Source organism: Geotrypetes seraphini, chromosome 2 (genome assembly GCF_902459505.1).
Source record: "Geotrypetes seraphini chromosome 2, aGeoSer1.1, whole genome shotgun sequence".
Lineage (NCBI taxonomy): Eukaryota > Metazoa > Chordata > Amphibia > Gymnophiona > Dermophiidae > Geotrypetes > Geotrypetes seraphini.
Genome location: NC_047085.1, coordinates 457,742,442 through 457,759,545, shown reverse-complemented (window position 1 = coordinate 457,759,545; position 17,104 = coordinate 457,742,442). Strand labels below are relative to the sequence as shown.

Below are 17,104 nucleotides of genomic sequence, written 5' to 3'. Positions count from 1 at the left end.
TCCACCATGTTATTGTGTGCCAATGCTAAGGGTGATTTCAAATGCAAACCTCTTATGGTCTACAGAGCCTAAAATCCTCGTGCACTTAAAGGAAAGAACATGAACTGCATGCCAGTTCATTGGAGATGGCACCACTAATTATTCTGGGATTGGTTCAGCAACTGTTTCCTTCTAGAAGTTGAATGTTATCTCCACCGTAAAAACTTTGCTGATTTTGGATAATGCACCAGTACCCTGTCACCATGCTCTCTTGAAAATGCACACCCTGACATTAAAGTTTTTTTTACAGAAAGGGTGGTAGATACATGGAACAGTCTCCCGGAAGAGGTGGTGGAGACAGAGACTGTGTCTGAATTCAAGAAAGCCTGGGATTGGCATGTGGGATCTCTCAGAGAGAGAAAGAGATAATGGTTACTGCGGATGGGCATACTAGATGAGCCATTTGGCCTTTATCTGTCATCATGTTTCTATCATCTATCATTCAGCCCCATGATCAGAGAATAATAAAGGCTTTCAAGAGCCACTACTTGCAAGAGCTTTACTGAAAGACAGTTATAATATGCAATGTAATAGACATGTTTGGCATAGCCTGGGATGGTATCACATAGTTTGAACAATTGATGGTAAAAAAAATTTGGTCAGATTGTATTACTAATTTTGAGGGCTTTGAAGGTGTAGCATGAAACACAGATAGAAATGTGGAATCTATTATATACTTTGCTCAAAAAAATCAGTGGAGAAGGCTTGAAGGATATGATATATGAAGATGTTGAAGAATGTTGGAAGACAGTGCATAGAGCCCAGCAATGAAGATCTGGACGAGAATGCAGGCATCGGGGACAGTGCTGATGAAGAGGCGTCAAACATTCCAAGTCAGTCTGCCAGCCTCGAATCATACACAGAGTTTGATCAGGCTGAAGTTAACCTACCAGCGTCAATGTCTTCATCTACTGTCATTCCGGAGCAACAAGGCTGTCCATTTCCAGTGGCTGATCTGATGGAAGTTGACCTTGCGTAATACAGTACAGTATAGTATAGTATAAACCTTTAATTGTGTGGAAAAAAATTTTTTTTTCAAACTAAGTTTTCAGAATGGTACCATCTTTTTATACGGATGTCTGTTTCCCAATCTGTAGCATTCTACAGTAGTTCTGCTCCATTTTGTCCTATTGGTTAGAAAATCATAGTACATTACATTGGTTGATGAGCACATTAATTGCTTACCGTGGTTGTATAGTACAGTAACATAGTAAATGACAGCAGATAAAAACCTGAACAGTTCCTCCAGTCTGCCCATTAGTTATCTGCTACCATCATCCCCACTCTTGCTGACAGACTACAAAAATAAAGAAGTGTCTCTAGCCATCTGTCTTCAATAACAATTTCCACTTAACTGTTTTGACCAAGGTACTGATTTCTGCTACAACCCAGACAGGGCATTCTAAGTCTCCACAGAACCTAAACTTCATGGTGACCACATTACTGTATTTTCCAGCACTGTTCTAGGGAAATAATGTCTCCCAGGATGGCAAATGCACCAAAGCCCATTCAATTCCTTTGGACTTCGGCGCATTTGTTGCAGGAGAATTGCTACTGTGGCTTTGTAAAAGCCTCTATTTCTCTTTTCACAAATACTGTTTCCGGACAAGCTGCTCTAGCTGACGATACTGAATTTAGAAACTCACTCTAACCTAGTTAAATCTGCTCTTCCTTTTCTCTCTTCCCTTTTTTCTTCTTGCTGGCCGAAATGGAAAACATAAATAAATGTAAATACTCTTTTTCAGGGTGGAATGTTAAAATGTTAATTGCACTTTGACAAAGCTGCTGTGGGGTCACACTTAAATTGTATAATCATTTCTTATATTGTAACCTATAAATTCAGATTCATTTTAAAAGTAAAAGTGAACCAGTTCATTAGTGCAAGGAACAGGAATTTATCTGTGGGATTTGAGGTTCTTGCCTTATGCCCCTCTGAACTGGATTAGCATGCGCTATTGGAGATAATCACACAAGACTAGATTCCATAAATGTTGCCCAAAGAATCGGCATTAAAAAATAGCACTTAGGGCTTTAAACAGTGCTCAAAATTAGGCGCCATTATAGAATAGTGCTTGGTGCCAGGTATCATGCCTAACTTTAGGCGTGACCATTTACACCAGTGGTCTCAAACTCACAGCTCAGAGGCCACATGTGGCCCGCCAGGTACTATTTTGAGGCCCTCGATATGTTTATTATAATCACAAAAGTAAAATAAAATAATTTCTTGATCATATGTCTCTTTAGCTATAAATTACAATATTATTATTAAGACTTAGACAAAAGGAAAGATTTATAAACTATAAAGAGTTTTACCTCATGCAAAATTGTCATTTCTTTAATAAGACATTAACCATTTTTTCAGAGGCCCTCCAAGTATCTACAAATCCAAAATGTGGCCCTGCAAAGGGTTTGAGTTTGAGACCACAGATTTACACTAACTGAAAAGCGGTATAAATCCTTGTGCCTAAATTAGGTGCAGATCCACCCATGGCTATAACCTTTTATGGAGCCACACAAAGTTTATGCACAATTCCCACACCTAATGTGCAAATCTTAATTCCAATTAGCACAGATAATTGTTTAAGATCCCAAATATCAGCACTAATTGGATTATTAAATTAAAACTTGCATTCACAATTTTTAGTGCCTTGTGTAGAATTTGGCTGAAATTTTGTTTGCAGTTATGCTGTCTTCTCATAAGAGCACTGGTTTGTCTATCTGGCTGTAGTAGAGAACTAATTACCTCCTACAAAGACTATTATTTTTCTGTTCAATTATTAGCTCAGGCCAATAATAAAAGCTGTAAACAAAAATGGCTCACTGAACATATCGAGGAAATTAAGCTGAATGTTTACTTATTTATAATTATTAACGCTGGAGTTTTTAAAATGGCGCTAGAGGTTTTTAGCGGGAGCTGATGGGCTAAGTGCTCCAACGCTTATAGGAATTCTAGGAGCATCGGAGCATTTACCTCACTGGCCCACGCTAAAAACCTCTAGTTCGTTTAGTGAAAGGAGCCCTAAGTTAGTTAACAGAATGGTACATACACCCTTAAGAAAGTATCCATACGATAACACTTTGTAATGACAAATTAAACACTAAAATAAAAACGTAACATTAAAGAATACAAGCTTAAATTAGGAGTAAAGATTTTTCATAAACACATTGGTTTCACATCAGTGTTTTTAAGTGTAGGTGAGATACCTCCTAAGAATATGGTATTATCCCAGGACAAGCAGGCAGCATATTCTTGACTGATGGGTGACGGCACCGACGGAGCCCCGGTATGGACAATTTTAGAGTGATTGCACTCTAAGAACTTGGAAAGTTCTAGTAGGCCGCACAGCGCACGTGCGAGTGCCTTCCCACCCGACAGAGGCGCGCGGTCCCCAGTTTCTTAGTTTCCACGGAGCTAAGAAGACGCACTTTTCAACGGCTGTTGAAAACTTTTTTCCTGATCGCCGTCCCGCTCGCGAAAACCTCTTCGGAAATTGTATTTCCTTTTTTCTTTTATTATTTTTCTTATTTAAAAAAAAAAAAAAAAGAAGTTTCTTTTTTCTTTTCTTTCTTAGGTTTTGCCCCGGCGGGGCCTGCTGCCACCATCGAGGCCTCGGCCTTCGATTTGGCAGAAGCCGTTTTTACGTTCATGCCCCCCCAACCCGGGTTTAAGAAGTGCCAGCGGTGCGCACAGCCCATTTCTCTCACCGACCCGCATAACTGGTGCTTACAGTGCCTGGGTCCTGACCATCGGGCGTCCACCTGCACCCGCTGTGCCACTTTAAAAAAGAGAACCTTGAAAAACCGTCAGATCCAGCAACGGTTATTGTTTGGTGCCGATATGTCTGATTCTGCGGCATCGGCCCCATCTCAGTCGGCACCCACCTCGTCTACACCGCGCCAGCGTCGCACCCTCCAGGTAAGCCGGCTAAGAAGCCTTCCCCGCTGGAGCGTCCTCCGGTCTCAGTAGCAGCGAGCCCAGTCCTGCTGACCTCGAGGCGCCCGCGGAAGCGCTCCGCACCGATTGAGGTGAGCCCCTCGACCTCGGGTTCCTCCTCTTCGGAGTATCGAGCGGCACCGAAGGTACCGCAGAAGAAAAAAGCGGTACCGGTGCCTTCGCTGGACGAGCGAATTGCCGCCGTCCTCCAGGTGCAGCTCAAGGAGCAGTTGCAACAGCTCCTTCCTGCACTCTTGAAACCGAGCCTTACAGGTCCGGTCTGAGCCGGTACCGACAGTGGAGCAGCCCCTTTTATCTGCATCCATTTTGTCGGTACCGGTACATTCTGCTTCATCGGTATCCATGCCGATCTTAGCACCGGAACCGAGGTCCTTACACCTGGCTGTGCAAACTTCGGCACCGACACAGCCCTTAACATCTCCCGGTACCGCTTCTCTAAGGTCGGGTAAGTCGACACGCAAAACTCGACACCTGGAACCTTCCACACCGGAGTCCCGGGATCGCAGCTTCCAAGTTAGGAATCCTGATCTGTGGGGTGACTCCGAAGAGCCTCTTCTCTCTGAGGGGGAGTGTTCATCGGCTGACGAGGATCCTTCTGTTTTAGATCCGTCCTCTAAGCCTGATGCAACCTCTTTCACCTCATTTCTGAAAGAGATGTGTGACTCTCTCTCTATTCCCTTGGAGGCTGAGTCCAAAAAATCCAAAGCGTTTCTTGATGCACTGGATTTTGACCAGCCTCCAAGGGAATTTCTGAAATTGCCTCTCCATGATATCTTGAGAGAGACTTTTTACAAGAATCTGGAGACGCCTTTAACCATCCCAGGAGCCCCTCGTAAACTGGACTCCTTATATAAAGTCATCCCCATTCCTGGCTTTGACAAACCACAACTTCCACATGAGTCTCTCTTGGTGGAATCCACTTTAAAGAAATCCACGGGAGCTAGTGTGTACGCCTCAGTCCCTCCTGGCAGAGAAGGTAAAGCCATGGATAAATTTGGCAAGAGGTTGTATCAGAATGCGATGCTAGCTAACAGGTCAGGGAATTATGCTTTTCATTTCTCGTTTTATGTAAAGCATCTCATTCAAAATCTGACTGCTTTTGAAAAGTACCTCCCTGACCGCAAGAGATCTGCCTTTCGCCAAACTTCTTCATCTCTTTTACAACTTCGCAAATTCATGGTCCGGTCGATCTACGACACATTTGAGCTGACCTCTCGAGCCACGGCCATGTCGGTGGCCATGCGTCGTCTGGCATGGCTCAGGGTCTCAGAACTTGATGTCAACCATCAAGATCGACTGGCTAATGCGCCTTGCCTAGGTGATGAGCTCTTTGGAGAATCCATGGACTCCACTACCCAAAAGCTCTCTGCCCATGAGACTAGGTGGGATACTCTCCTCAAAACAAAAAAGAAGACCCCACCTACCAGGCCTTTTCGGCAGCAATCGGCCTACCAACGCCGCTATGTGGCTCGTCCTTTGCCACCGGCTCCTCAACAGCCTAGGCATCAGCGACAACAACAAAGGCAAACCCCTAGGCCAGCACAACAACAACAACAGGTGAAGCCTCCTCCTCCACAAAAGTCTTCCCAACCCTTTTGACTTGGTTCTCCAGGGCATAGCCAGTGTTCTACCATCTACCCATCTTCCACGACCTATAGGAGGACGCCTTGCTTTTTACATCAGCCGTAGGGAAATCATCACCTCGGATCAGTGGGTCCTCAACATCATCCGCCACGGCTATTCTCTCAACTTTCAGACTCTTCCTACCCAAAGTCTGCCAAAAGAGTCTGCTTTGAACACTCCTCAGTCTTCCCTCCTTCTTCAAGAGGTTCAATCCCTCCTCCTTCTGAACGCCATAGAGGAAGTTCCTCTAGATCAGCAGGGACAGGGATTCTACTCCCGTTATTTTCTAGTCCCCAAAAAAACAGGAGATCTCAGACCCATCCTAGATCTTCGCGATCTCAACAAATGCTTGGTCAAAGAGAAATTCAGGATGCTTTCTCTGGCCACTCTTTACCCTCTTCTCAATCAAGGCGACTGGCTATGCTTCCTCGATCTCAAAGAGGCATATACTCACACACCGGTCACTCTGGCCTCCAGACAGTACCTCCGCTTCATGATCAATCATTGTCATTACCAATACAAGGTGCTGCCCTTCGGTCTTGCCTCCTCTCCAAGAGTGTTCACCAAATGTCTGATTGTGGTGGCTGCCTTTCTACGCTCTCACCACCTTCAGGCCTTTCCTTACCTGGACGACTGGTTAATCAAGGCCAGTTCATCTCAGACAGTACTCCTGGCCACCAACCAAACCATCCTGTTTCTACAACTTCTGGGGTTCGAGATCAATCTACCCAAATCTCATCTCATCCCCACTCAGAGACTTCAATTCATTGGAGCGCTGCTGGACACAGTTCTCATGTTAGCGTTCCTGCCGTCCAACCGTCTTCAAACTCTTCAATCTCTATGTCAGCAGGTGCTTCCACAACGTTCCATCTCTGCCAAGCAAATGATGATACTCTTGGGTCACATGGCCTCCACAGTTCATGTCACACCCTTCGCACGTCTTCACCTGCGCACTCCTCAATGGACCCTAGCTACCCAGTGGTCCCAAGCGACGGATCCTTGCTCACGACACATATTTGTGACATCATCTCTTCGTCAGTCTCTACAATGGTGGTTGATGTCCTCAAATCTCTCCAGAGGTCTTTTGTTCCATCTATCTCCTCATCAACTTGTCATCACCACCGACGCCTCCCCTTATGCCTGGGGAGCTCATTTGAACGAATTCCAAACTCAAGGTCTTTGGACAGCCCAGGAAATGAAGCATTACATCAATTTCCTGGAACTCAGAGCAATGTTTTATGCCCTCAAGGCCTTCCAACGTCTTCTCTTTCCTCAAGTCCTCCTGCTGTGCACAGACAATCAAGTTGCAATGTACTACATCAACAAGCAGGGTGGGGCAGGCTCTCGCCTCTTGTGCCAGGAAGCCCAGAAGATTTGGGCTTGGGCCACAAATCACCAACTCTTCCTGAAAGCTATCTACATTCAGGGAGAACAGAATTCCTTAGCGGACAAATTCAGCAGAATTCTCCAGCCTCACGAGTGGACTCTCGATCCTTTAACTCTACAGTCCATCTTCGCTCAGTGGGGCACTCCTCAGATAGACCTCTTTGCAGCTCCTCACAATCACCAGCTGCCCCTCTTCTGCTCCAGACTCTACACTCCTCACCGTCTGGCAGCGGATGCATTTCTCCTGGACTGGTCGAATCTGTTCCTGTATGCTTTCCCTCCGCTACCTCTCATGTTGCGAACCTTGTTCAAGCTCAAGAGGGAACAGGCCACCATGATTCTCATCGCTCCACGATGGCCCAGGCAACATTGGTTCTCCCTTCTACTTCAACTCAGTTCCAGGGAGCCTATTCTTCTTCCATTGTTTCCTTCTCTGCTTACACAGCATCAGGAGACCCTTCTGCATCCCAACCTTCAGTCTCTGCACCTGACAGTTTGGTATCTCTCGGGCTGACTTCGAATGATACTCTTTTGTCTCAGCCCATTCGTTCTATTCTGGATGCCTCCAGGAAACCTGCCACTCTGCAATGTTACCATCAGAAGTGGACAAGATTTTCTTCCTGGTGTCTTCTTCATCATCATAATCCTACGTCCCTTGCAGTGGAGACCTTGTTGGATTACCTTCTTTCTTTGTCTGACTCTGGTCTCAAGTCTACTTCCATCAGAGTCCACCTCAATACTATTGCTACTTTTCATGAGCCAGTTCATGGAAAACTCCTTTCAGCTCATCCTTTGGTTTCCAGATTCATGCGGGGTCTTTTTAATGTGAAACCACCTCTTAAAGCTCCCCCTGTAATCTGGGATCTTAATGTGGTTCTCTCCGCCTTAATGAAGCCTCCGTTTGAACCTTTGGCTACGGCTCCTTTCAAGTTTCTCACTTGGAAAGTGGTCTTCCTTATTGCTCTAACCTCTGCCAGGAGGGTCAGTGAGCTACATGCACTGGTGGCGGATCCACCTTTTACAGTCTTTCATCATGACAAGGTGGTTCTGCGTACACATCCAAAGTTTCTCCCTAAGGTTGTCTCTGAATTCCATCTCAACCAATCCATTGTTCTGCCTGTCTTCTTTCCGAAACCTCACTCTCATTCTGGAGAACAGGCTCTGCATACTTTGGACTGTAAGCAGGCTTTAGCTTACTATTTAGAGCGTACTAAACCCCACAGATCATCTCCCCAACTCTTTCTGTCCTTTGATCCGAATAAATTGGATTCTAAACGTACGTTGTACGTTGTCTAATTGGCTTGCAGCGTGCATTTCATTCTGTTATCCTCAGTCCGGACTGACACTGGAAGGTTCTGTCACGGCCCATAGAGTTCGAGCTATGGCAGCATCTGTGGCTTTCCTCCGTTCCACTCCTATTGAGGAAATCTGCAAAGCTGCTACTTGGTCCTCAGTTCATACTTTTACATCTCACTATTGTCTGGATGCATTCTCCAGAAAGGATGGACACTTCGGCCAATCTGTTTTGCAAAATTTGTTTTCCTAATGGCCAACCTTCCCTCCATCCCTCTTTTTGTTAGCTTGGAGGTCACCCATCAGTCAAGAATATGCTGCCTACTTGTCCTGGGATAAAGCACAGTTACTTACCGTAACAGGTGTTATCCAGGGACAGCAGGCAGATATTCTTGCGTCCCACCCACCTCCCCGGGTTGGCTTCTTAGCTGGCTTATCCTAACTGGGGACCGCGCGCCTCTGTCGGGCAGGAAGGCACTCGCGCGTGCACGGTGCGGCCTACTAGAACTTTCCAAGTTCTTAGAGTGCAATCACTCTAAAATTGTCCGTACCGGGGCTCTGTCGGTGCCGTCACCCATCAGTCAAGAATATCTGCCTGCTGTCCCTGGATAACACCTGTTACGGTAAGTAACTGTGCTTTATGTGACAAAGGGATAAGTGTTTGATTGCCTTTAAAGTGAGAATTTTTCTTCAAACCGTTCTGCTCATAGTGAAATGTTAGTTTGGCAGAATAAAAAGGTTTTCCTTTTTCATTATAGGCCGGGTGTTTGCTAACACTGAAGACACAGTTTGTTTGTTAGGAATGCACAGGCGCAATCTTCTCTTTCAACCTGTGGTGCTGCTGAAGGATGACACTGATTTTGAGTAAGTAAGCTTGTGGTAGTTCAAGTGAGGGATAAACTTAACATAGCCACAGCAACAGGAATGGCTTAGATAGCAGAGAGGAGAACTTTGCAAAATACAACTGAACTTGATATTCAAAGCTAAATTATCAGCACTAACCAGCCATCTCAAATCTGAGCAGGATAAGAACATGAGTGCTAACTAGGCATGTAGAACTGCATAAATAGAAGGCCTAACGTTGCTCAGTTATTAAACAAATGGACTGCTTTTGGAGATATAAGAATACATTTTCATTAACGCTAGGGTTTTTAAAATGGCGCTTGAGATTTTTAGCGGGAGCTGATGGGCTAAGTGCTCCAACGCTCATAGGAATTCTATGAGCATCGGAGCATTTACCTCACTGGCCCACGCTAAAAACCTCTAGTTTGTTTAGTAAAAGGAGCCCTAAGTCAGTCAACAGAATGGTACATACACTCTTAAGAAAGTATCCAAACGGAAACACTTTGTAATGACAAATTAAACACTAAAATAAAAATATTCTTGATATTTCTTTATATAAGGCCTCTTTTATGAAGCCTGATAGTGTGGGCTAACACGATAGATGCTCCAACACCCATAGGAATTGAATGGGTGGTGGAGCATTTACCATTCTGAGTTTATTAGGTTTTTATATACCGCCTATCAAAGTCATCTTAGCTGTTTTACAATCAGGTACATTATACTTTATTTTCTGTAGAAGTAATATATGTAAGTTCTTTTTTTGCAATAATTTTAATTGAATTTCCAATAACACATAAACAGGAAGAAAGAAAACAAACAGGGCTATCTGCTCAAAGTCAAAAGGCAAGACCAGATTATTCAAACTCATTTGATAAAAGGAAATATTTATCGACGTTGTTCTAGACAATGAAAAAAGTTCCACCACAAAATCTTCATTCACTGACTCCCGGGTAGATAGTGATGTACTTGGCCATAAACCAGCCAAGCACACGTGACCAAATTAAGGTCAACCATGGATTACATGGACCCTTCCTCTGTGACAATGTCCTTGACAAATACCAAGCCTTGGTCTTTCCAGGCAAAGAGAGAGTGCTTAGAGGAGTCTGGGTCCAAATCCAAATTGCCCAACAACAAAAGAAAGCCGTTGGACCAAGGAAACACCTGAAATTGCTTGCAAATCCAGTGCCAGGCCTGACACATTGATTTCAGGATTGGGTTTCGCCATGCTTTCTGTTATTCCACAAAAACATGCATAATCCAGAGTGAAAAGTCTGTAAATGTCTATTAGTCAAATACAATGGGAAGACGTGTAAGACAAAAAGCCATTTAGAAAACAGCATGATTTTGTAGAATGCGATACACCCCCACAGACTTAAGGGCAGTTTAGAACACATGGCAAACAAATCCAGTGATGTAACAAAACAGTATAATTTTCTTTATAAGCATCAATCACATTCACTGTAAGAAATATTTCCAAGTAACGCATTTTGTAGACAACTTTTCTTTTTTTTGAATTTTTTTATTCATTTTCTTATGTTACAACAAGTGAATTACATATTCTTTATACAAACTTATATATACACACTTGATAAGCTTACATATTGATAAATTATTTAAAACTTTTTTTTTTTTTTAAATAGATGCAATTAATATATCAGAATTTTAAAATTACATATTTCTTATTAATTATAATAATAATATCCCATCCCTCCCCCTCCCTTTCAATCAATATTCCATTAATTATATTATACATTTAAATTTTTATATATTGTATATTATTCAAAAATATGTTCCCCCCTTTCCCTTCTAATCAAATTCTAAACATGGGAAAATTATTGTTCTTTACAAAATTCTGTTAATGGTCTCCATATTTTTTGAAATTTATTAATATATCCTTTTTGTGTTGCTATGGTGAGTTCCATTTTGTATATATGGCAAACAGAATTCCACCAGAAAGTGTAATTTAACCTATCATGTTGTTTCCAATTGAATGTGATTTGTTGTATTGCTATTCCAGTTAAAATAAATAGAAGTTTGTTATTACTTGATGAGATTTGACTTCTTGCTCTCATTGTTGTTCCAAATAATATAGTATCATATGTCAAGGCTACTGGATTTTCTAACATCCTATTAATTTGGGGCCAAATTGATTTCCAGAATGTTAAGATGAATGGACAAAAGAATAAAAGATGGTCTAATGTCCCAATTTCAACATGACAGTGCCAGCTAGAGAATGACACGGGGAGCGATCCCCGCAGCGAACCGCTGCGTGGCTGCGGTTTGGCTGCGGGTTATGGTGACCTCATTAGCAAATCGCCGCAGACGCGGGGACAAATCCTTTCACCGCCCGCAAAAACGGTGAATAGATTTGTCCCCGCAGGCCAATGTCCCCCCTTCTAGGAACCGCTATTTACCTGTGTTTCACCGTGCTCCTCATTTGTCAGATCAACCCTTCCTGCCAATAGAACCCGCTCCCCCCCCCCGACGATCGCCCTCAGCCCTTCATGCCGACAGAACCAGCCTTCCCCAACGATCGCGGCAGGAGGGTACCCATCCCCTCCTGCCTACCCCAACAGCCCCCCCGACGATCGCAGCAGGAGGATATCCAACCCCTCCTGCCAGCTCCCCAACAGCCCCCCTATGATCACTGGTAGGAGCGTGCCCAACCCCTCCTGCCGGCACCCCCAACGGCCCCCTATATCGCCAATAGGAGGGTGCCCAACCCCTCCTGCCGGACCCTCCCCCAACAAACCCCGCCATCCCGAAACACCACCCTTAGTCTTACTTTCCAAGTTGGACCGGACAGCTCCTCGCTCGTCTGGCCAGCAGGCCTGCCTCCGTCCAAATGAGGCGGGCCCGCCCCTCCTCTCCCCTGCCTAACCCACAGGATCCTAGGGCCTGATTGGCCCAAGCACCTAAGGCCCCTCCTATAGCGGGAGTGGCTTTAGGTGCCTAGACCAATCAGGCCCTAGGATCCTGTGGGTTGGGCAGGGTAGGGGCGGGCCCGCCTCATTTGGACGGAGGCAAGCCTGCTGGCCATACGTGTGAGGAGCCGTCCGGTCCAACTTGGAAAGTAAGACTAAGGGGGTTCCGGGGTGGGAGGGTTCGTTGGGGGGGGGTCCAGCAGGAGGGGTTGGGTACCCTCCTGCCGGCGATCTTAGGGGAGGCCATTGGGAGGACCGGCAGGAGGGGTTGGGTACCCTTCTGCTGCGATTATCGGGAGGGCCGTTGGGGGGGGTCTACAGGAGGGGTTGGGTGCCCTCCTGCCGTGATCGCTGGGGGGAGGGGAGACTTGCAGCCGTAGCCGCGGTCACTATGCTAATCACGGCAGGGAGATCTTTGCCGCGATTAGGTACAGCGGCCGCGTCTACTTACCATGTAGGCTAACATTGTAAGCATTTAAAGTACATGTCGTGTTTGTTTTTGCATTGCTAGCCCCAGGGGTGGTGGAAGATTAGTGATTGAAAAACTGTATGAAAAATAACTATTTTAAATTTAGTGATCAAAATGTGTCAGTTTTGAGAATTTATATTAATTAATTTTTTCTCTGCGTGTTTTGTTTTTGTATAGTTATTAACTAATATTTAACTAAGTTTTAAAGTTTTAAAGAATGTTTCCTTTATACGTAAATAAAGAAAAGTATATAAAATCGTACCCGTTTGAGGCTTTTATGTATGCAGCGGTGACGGTGACGGGGCGGTGAATGGGGTTGCAGTGGCGGTGACGGGGTGGTGAATGGGGTGGCAGTGGCGGTGACGGGGCGGTGAAGGGAATGGCGGTGACGGGGCGGTGCAGAGGATGGTGAGACGGGGACGGGGCGGTGATGGGGACCAATTTTTTCACCGTGTCATTCTCTAGTGCCAGCATCTATTAGATTTAGAGCTATCAATTCTATGTAAACGTGTAGGGGTCCATAAAGCTCTATGCAAAAGAAAAAACCAAGTTTGTCTCATAGATACTGACACCGTACATTTTATCCTCCAAGACCAAAGTCGTGGCCATTGAGATGCATTAATATGATGTTTTATCTCAATGCTCCAAATGTCTCTAAGTCCATTTTTTGGTTTTTTATTTATATATCCGGATATTAATTTATACCATTGTGCGGCTTCATGTCCTATTGAGTTTATCTGGAAACACAAGAATTCCAAACTGTGATAATTAGTAAGATTTTTCCATTCAGGGAACCCTACCTGAATGGATTGCTTCAATTGCAACCATCTAAAATATTGTGTTTTATTAAGATCAAATTTATGTTGCAATTGTGAAAACTCCAGCATTTTACCATTTTTTATTATATCATCTAAAATACGAATACCTGCTGTCATCCAGTTTTTCCAGATTATTTTGAAACCGCCTATTTTGATCTTGGGGTTTAACCAAATCGTTTGAGTTGTTGATTTACTAATTGGAATAGGAGTTAGATTACTTATGTATCTTAAAGTTTTCCATGTATCCATGAATATTTTATGTTCTTTGTATAGCCTTGGCATTTTGATACTAACTACATGACTAAGACGTAAAGGAAACATAAGTCTCCATTCTAGCCAGAACCAGTCTGGAATATTGTCAGTGGGCTCTGGGAGGATCCAATACATACCTTGACGTAAAATATAGGCTTGATGATACCTATAAAAGTTGGGAAAATTTACCCCTCCCTCCGCAATTGGTCTTTGCAATGACACTAAAGCAATTCTGGGATTTTTCCCAAGCCACTGACAAAGTAAATCAGGACTCTGGAGTACTTATAACGGGTGCTGCAGCAAACAGGCATCACAGAGTACATAAAACAGAACTATAGCATGACCAGCAGAGTGGACAAATATTTTTTTGTAAACAGGGCCAACTATTAGGATAAGAAACTTGTTATTAATTTGGGAATACAATATGGGAATATAAACTTCCTGGTTCTGTTAGAATGATAGACCAATTGAAATTGTTTTGGAAAACCTTAAAAACCCTGTTATTCTCTCAATACCTAAATAGTTTACCTGCAGAACCGACTAATCATTAACATTGCAATAATTACATTTATGATAAATTAATTTTTACTATCTTTACTTCTCCTTATTTTATGTATATTCTGGTCTTTTGACTACTTGTAAACCGAGTTGAGCTCCGATGAGAGATGACCCGGTATATAAACTGAAGACTAGATTAGATTAGACTAGACTAGACTAGACTAGATCATTACATTACAGTACATTAGTGATTTCTATTCTGCCATTACCTTGCAGTTCAAGGCGGATTACATAAGAGTTGTCATGAAGTTGCAAGATATATAGGCGGATTACATAAGAATTGTCGTGAAATTAGGTAATACAAGTTGGGTAATTTGAACATTTTAGATTTGATAAAGAGTAGACAGTGTAGTATTTGGAGCTTGGGAAGGAACTGGTCGTCTTAAATAGGTTTTATGTATTTTTTGAAGAGTAGAGTTTTAGTTTCTTTTTTGAAGGTTTTGTAGTCTGTGGTCGAAGACAGCAGATTGGTGAGTTGTCTGTCTAGTTTTGCTGCTCTGGTGACCATTAGGTTGTCATATAGTCTTCTTCGTTTGACATTTTTGGTTGGCGGGTATGTGAATAGTGTGACAAACCCAGCATCAGCTCTAGTCTTGACTCTGGTAAGATCCGGTGCAGAAGAGCTGACCAGGTTGATTCTGGCGGTCAACCTGAGACTTACCTCTCTTGCCCCTATATTCAGAATGATAATGGTATGGAACAGAGGCAGACAGACTGGCAACAGCAGCCTCCGGGCTATAGAGCAGCTAGAGAAGCCACAAGGAATGTAGCTGCACTGAATAAACCCAGGCAGAGAAAAGCTGCTTTAGAACCAAAGCTACAGGCTGAAGGGGATTGGCTCTGAGCTGCTTAAGAGCAGACTGATGCAAGCAGCAAGAGGAGGAGCGAGTGACCGGGGTGAGTCACTCCCATAGCCCAAGGCAGGACAGGAGCCATGGAGTCAGGCAGCAGAGCCAGAAGTTCCAGATTGGCCTATGCAGGAGGTGGAAGAGTTCCTCCCCACCTCAGGCTTCCAGTTTCCTAATGGTGTGGAAAGCATGGAGGTACAAACCGCTGGTCCTGTGATAGAGAGCCAGGCAGAAGCCATGGATATTGAATAAGAAAGAGAGAGAGTGAGTAACTGTGAAACAGTTAGTGGAGGTTTTTTTCTCTCTCATGCTTTCTTTCTGTATGAGAAAAAGCCTGAATAATTTGCTATGTGTTTGGGCTTTATTATGATTTTTGGTTTAAGTACAATACTTACCTGAATACTGACTACTGGATTTACTTAAAGCCAGGTTTGAGCAAAAGAACCTAAAGGTTGAATATTTAAGTTTATTTTTGAACTGTGAAAATCCTGCTGTGGCTCCCGTTCCTGGGAAGCTAATTAGCTTATCTCCCTCAGCTGTTTGTTTTTGCCTTCCATGAGGTAGCTGAAGAAACGCTGGGCGCAAGGCTGTGCTGTGGCTTACTGCCTAATGAGGTATCTAATATTGTTTGTAACAAGGGTTTGTTCTGAACGTTGCCTGACTGCTGAAAGACAGCTGTTTCATGCCTCTAACAAATATTGCTGGGAGAGAATTTAACTTGTGTTTGAACACCATTATAAAGTGCATTTCTGAATCAGAATACAAGATCTCAGGCAAAACCACCTGTATGAGATTTCTATTTTGGTATTTCTTTATTTTTGCAATGGACTTTGTTTTGAATGAAATGCTAAAGTAACTTTGTTTTATGTTGCACCTTTTTGACCACTGAGGTCAGAATAAACATCTTATTCTTGCTTGAAGAACGTGGTTTGACTGGTGGTGTTTTGAAAACCCATACTTACCTTGTCTCGCCTAGGGCCAACTGAAAAGTCCTGAAGATACCCCTGGTTAAAGGGGACACGCCAGAATACCAGTGTTTGTCACACGATAGCTCTGCGCTGAGGAGTGTTGGTGACAATAGTGAGTGGGTTCTCCTGTGTCTGGTTGAGATGGATTGAGTTAGTAGGTTGTTCCAGTAGGTTGGGTTGTCTCTGTTAATAGCTTTGAATAGTAGGCAATAGAATTTGAAGTGTACTATTGCTTGTATTGGGAGCCAGTGTGAGTCGTGGTATGCCTCTGTGATGTGGTCGTATTTTTTCAGTGAATAGATGAGTCTTAGGGCTGTATTTTGTATTGTTGTTGCTTTATCATGATCGCTGGGCAGGGGAGGTATAGTATGTTGCAGTAATCTATTAGTCCAAGGATGAGATTGTATCAAAAGTTGGAATTGTTTCTTGTTGAAGAATCAGCTAAGAGGTGAGTCCGATATGCTTATACAAAATGCAGTTTGGGGAGTATTAATGTTTAATCAAATGAAAATGGTAACCATAACTATGAATTTCATTTGTAGAGGTACAGAATTAATACATAGAGGTACAGAATTAATTGTTTCGACATGGCTGCTTTTTCACCAGGCACAGAATCCCAAAGGAACAGTGGTGGCTGAAAATGCGACCTCTGATGAAAATTTTGGCCAAATATAAAACCAGCTATGATGTTTCTGATTCTGGACAGCTGGAACATGTGTGTAGACCAAGAGCAGAAACAGACACTGGTCCCATCTAAGGCAACGCACGAGTCTAGTTTAAGTGGTTATGATAGCAGATCCATAGTGTGCTATGATCCCTCACAATGTATGTGTTGCTGCTTTGTTTTATAACATTTTCTAAGTTATTAGTGTAGCACATATAACTGTTCTCATTCCCTTGTGTCTTGTTTTCATTCATAAAATTCTTGATAAATAGCATCAGCAACACACTCTCTCAGTATCTTGTTTGCAGCATATCTCATCATACATGCACTTTAGAAATATCTATTGATTGCACTTTGTATCAGAGTGTGTTAGGCTCATGTGTAGAAAAGATGTTTTATTGTGTCAAAATGTAAAGAATTATATTGTGTATCTCAAGTGGAATAAAAAGTGCTGTTGCAAACCA

General features: G+C 43.4%; 1 protein-coding gene across 4 annotated transcripts in view; it reads left to right on the top strand.

Moving 5' to 3' along the window:
- Window positions 1-17,104, top strand: part of PFKP (phosphofructokinase, platelet) — a 258,884-nt gene extending 241,780 nt beyond the window's left edge. For all 4 annotated transcript variants that reach the window (XM_033931533.1, XM_033931534.1, XM_033931531.1 and 1 more), the window contains exons 21-22: window positions 9,055-9,160; window positions 16,583-17,104. In XM_033931533.1, coding sequence (XP_033787424.1) covers window positions 9,055-9,160; window positions 16,583-16,733 — 257 coding nt within the window. In that variant the 3' untranslated portion in view covers window positions 16,734-17,104. The remainder of the gene's footprint in view (window positions 1-9,054; window positions 9,161-16,582) is intronic.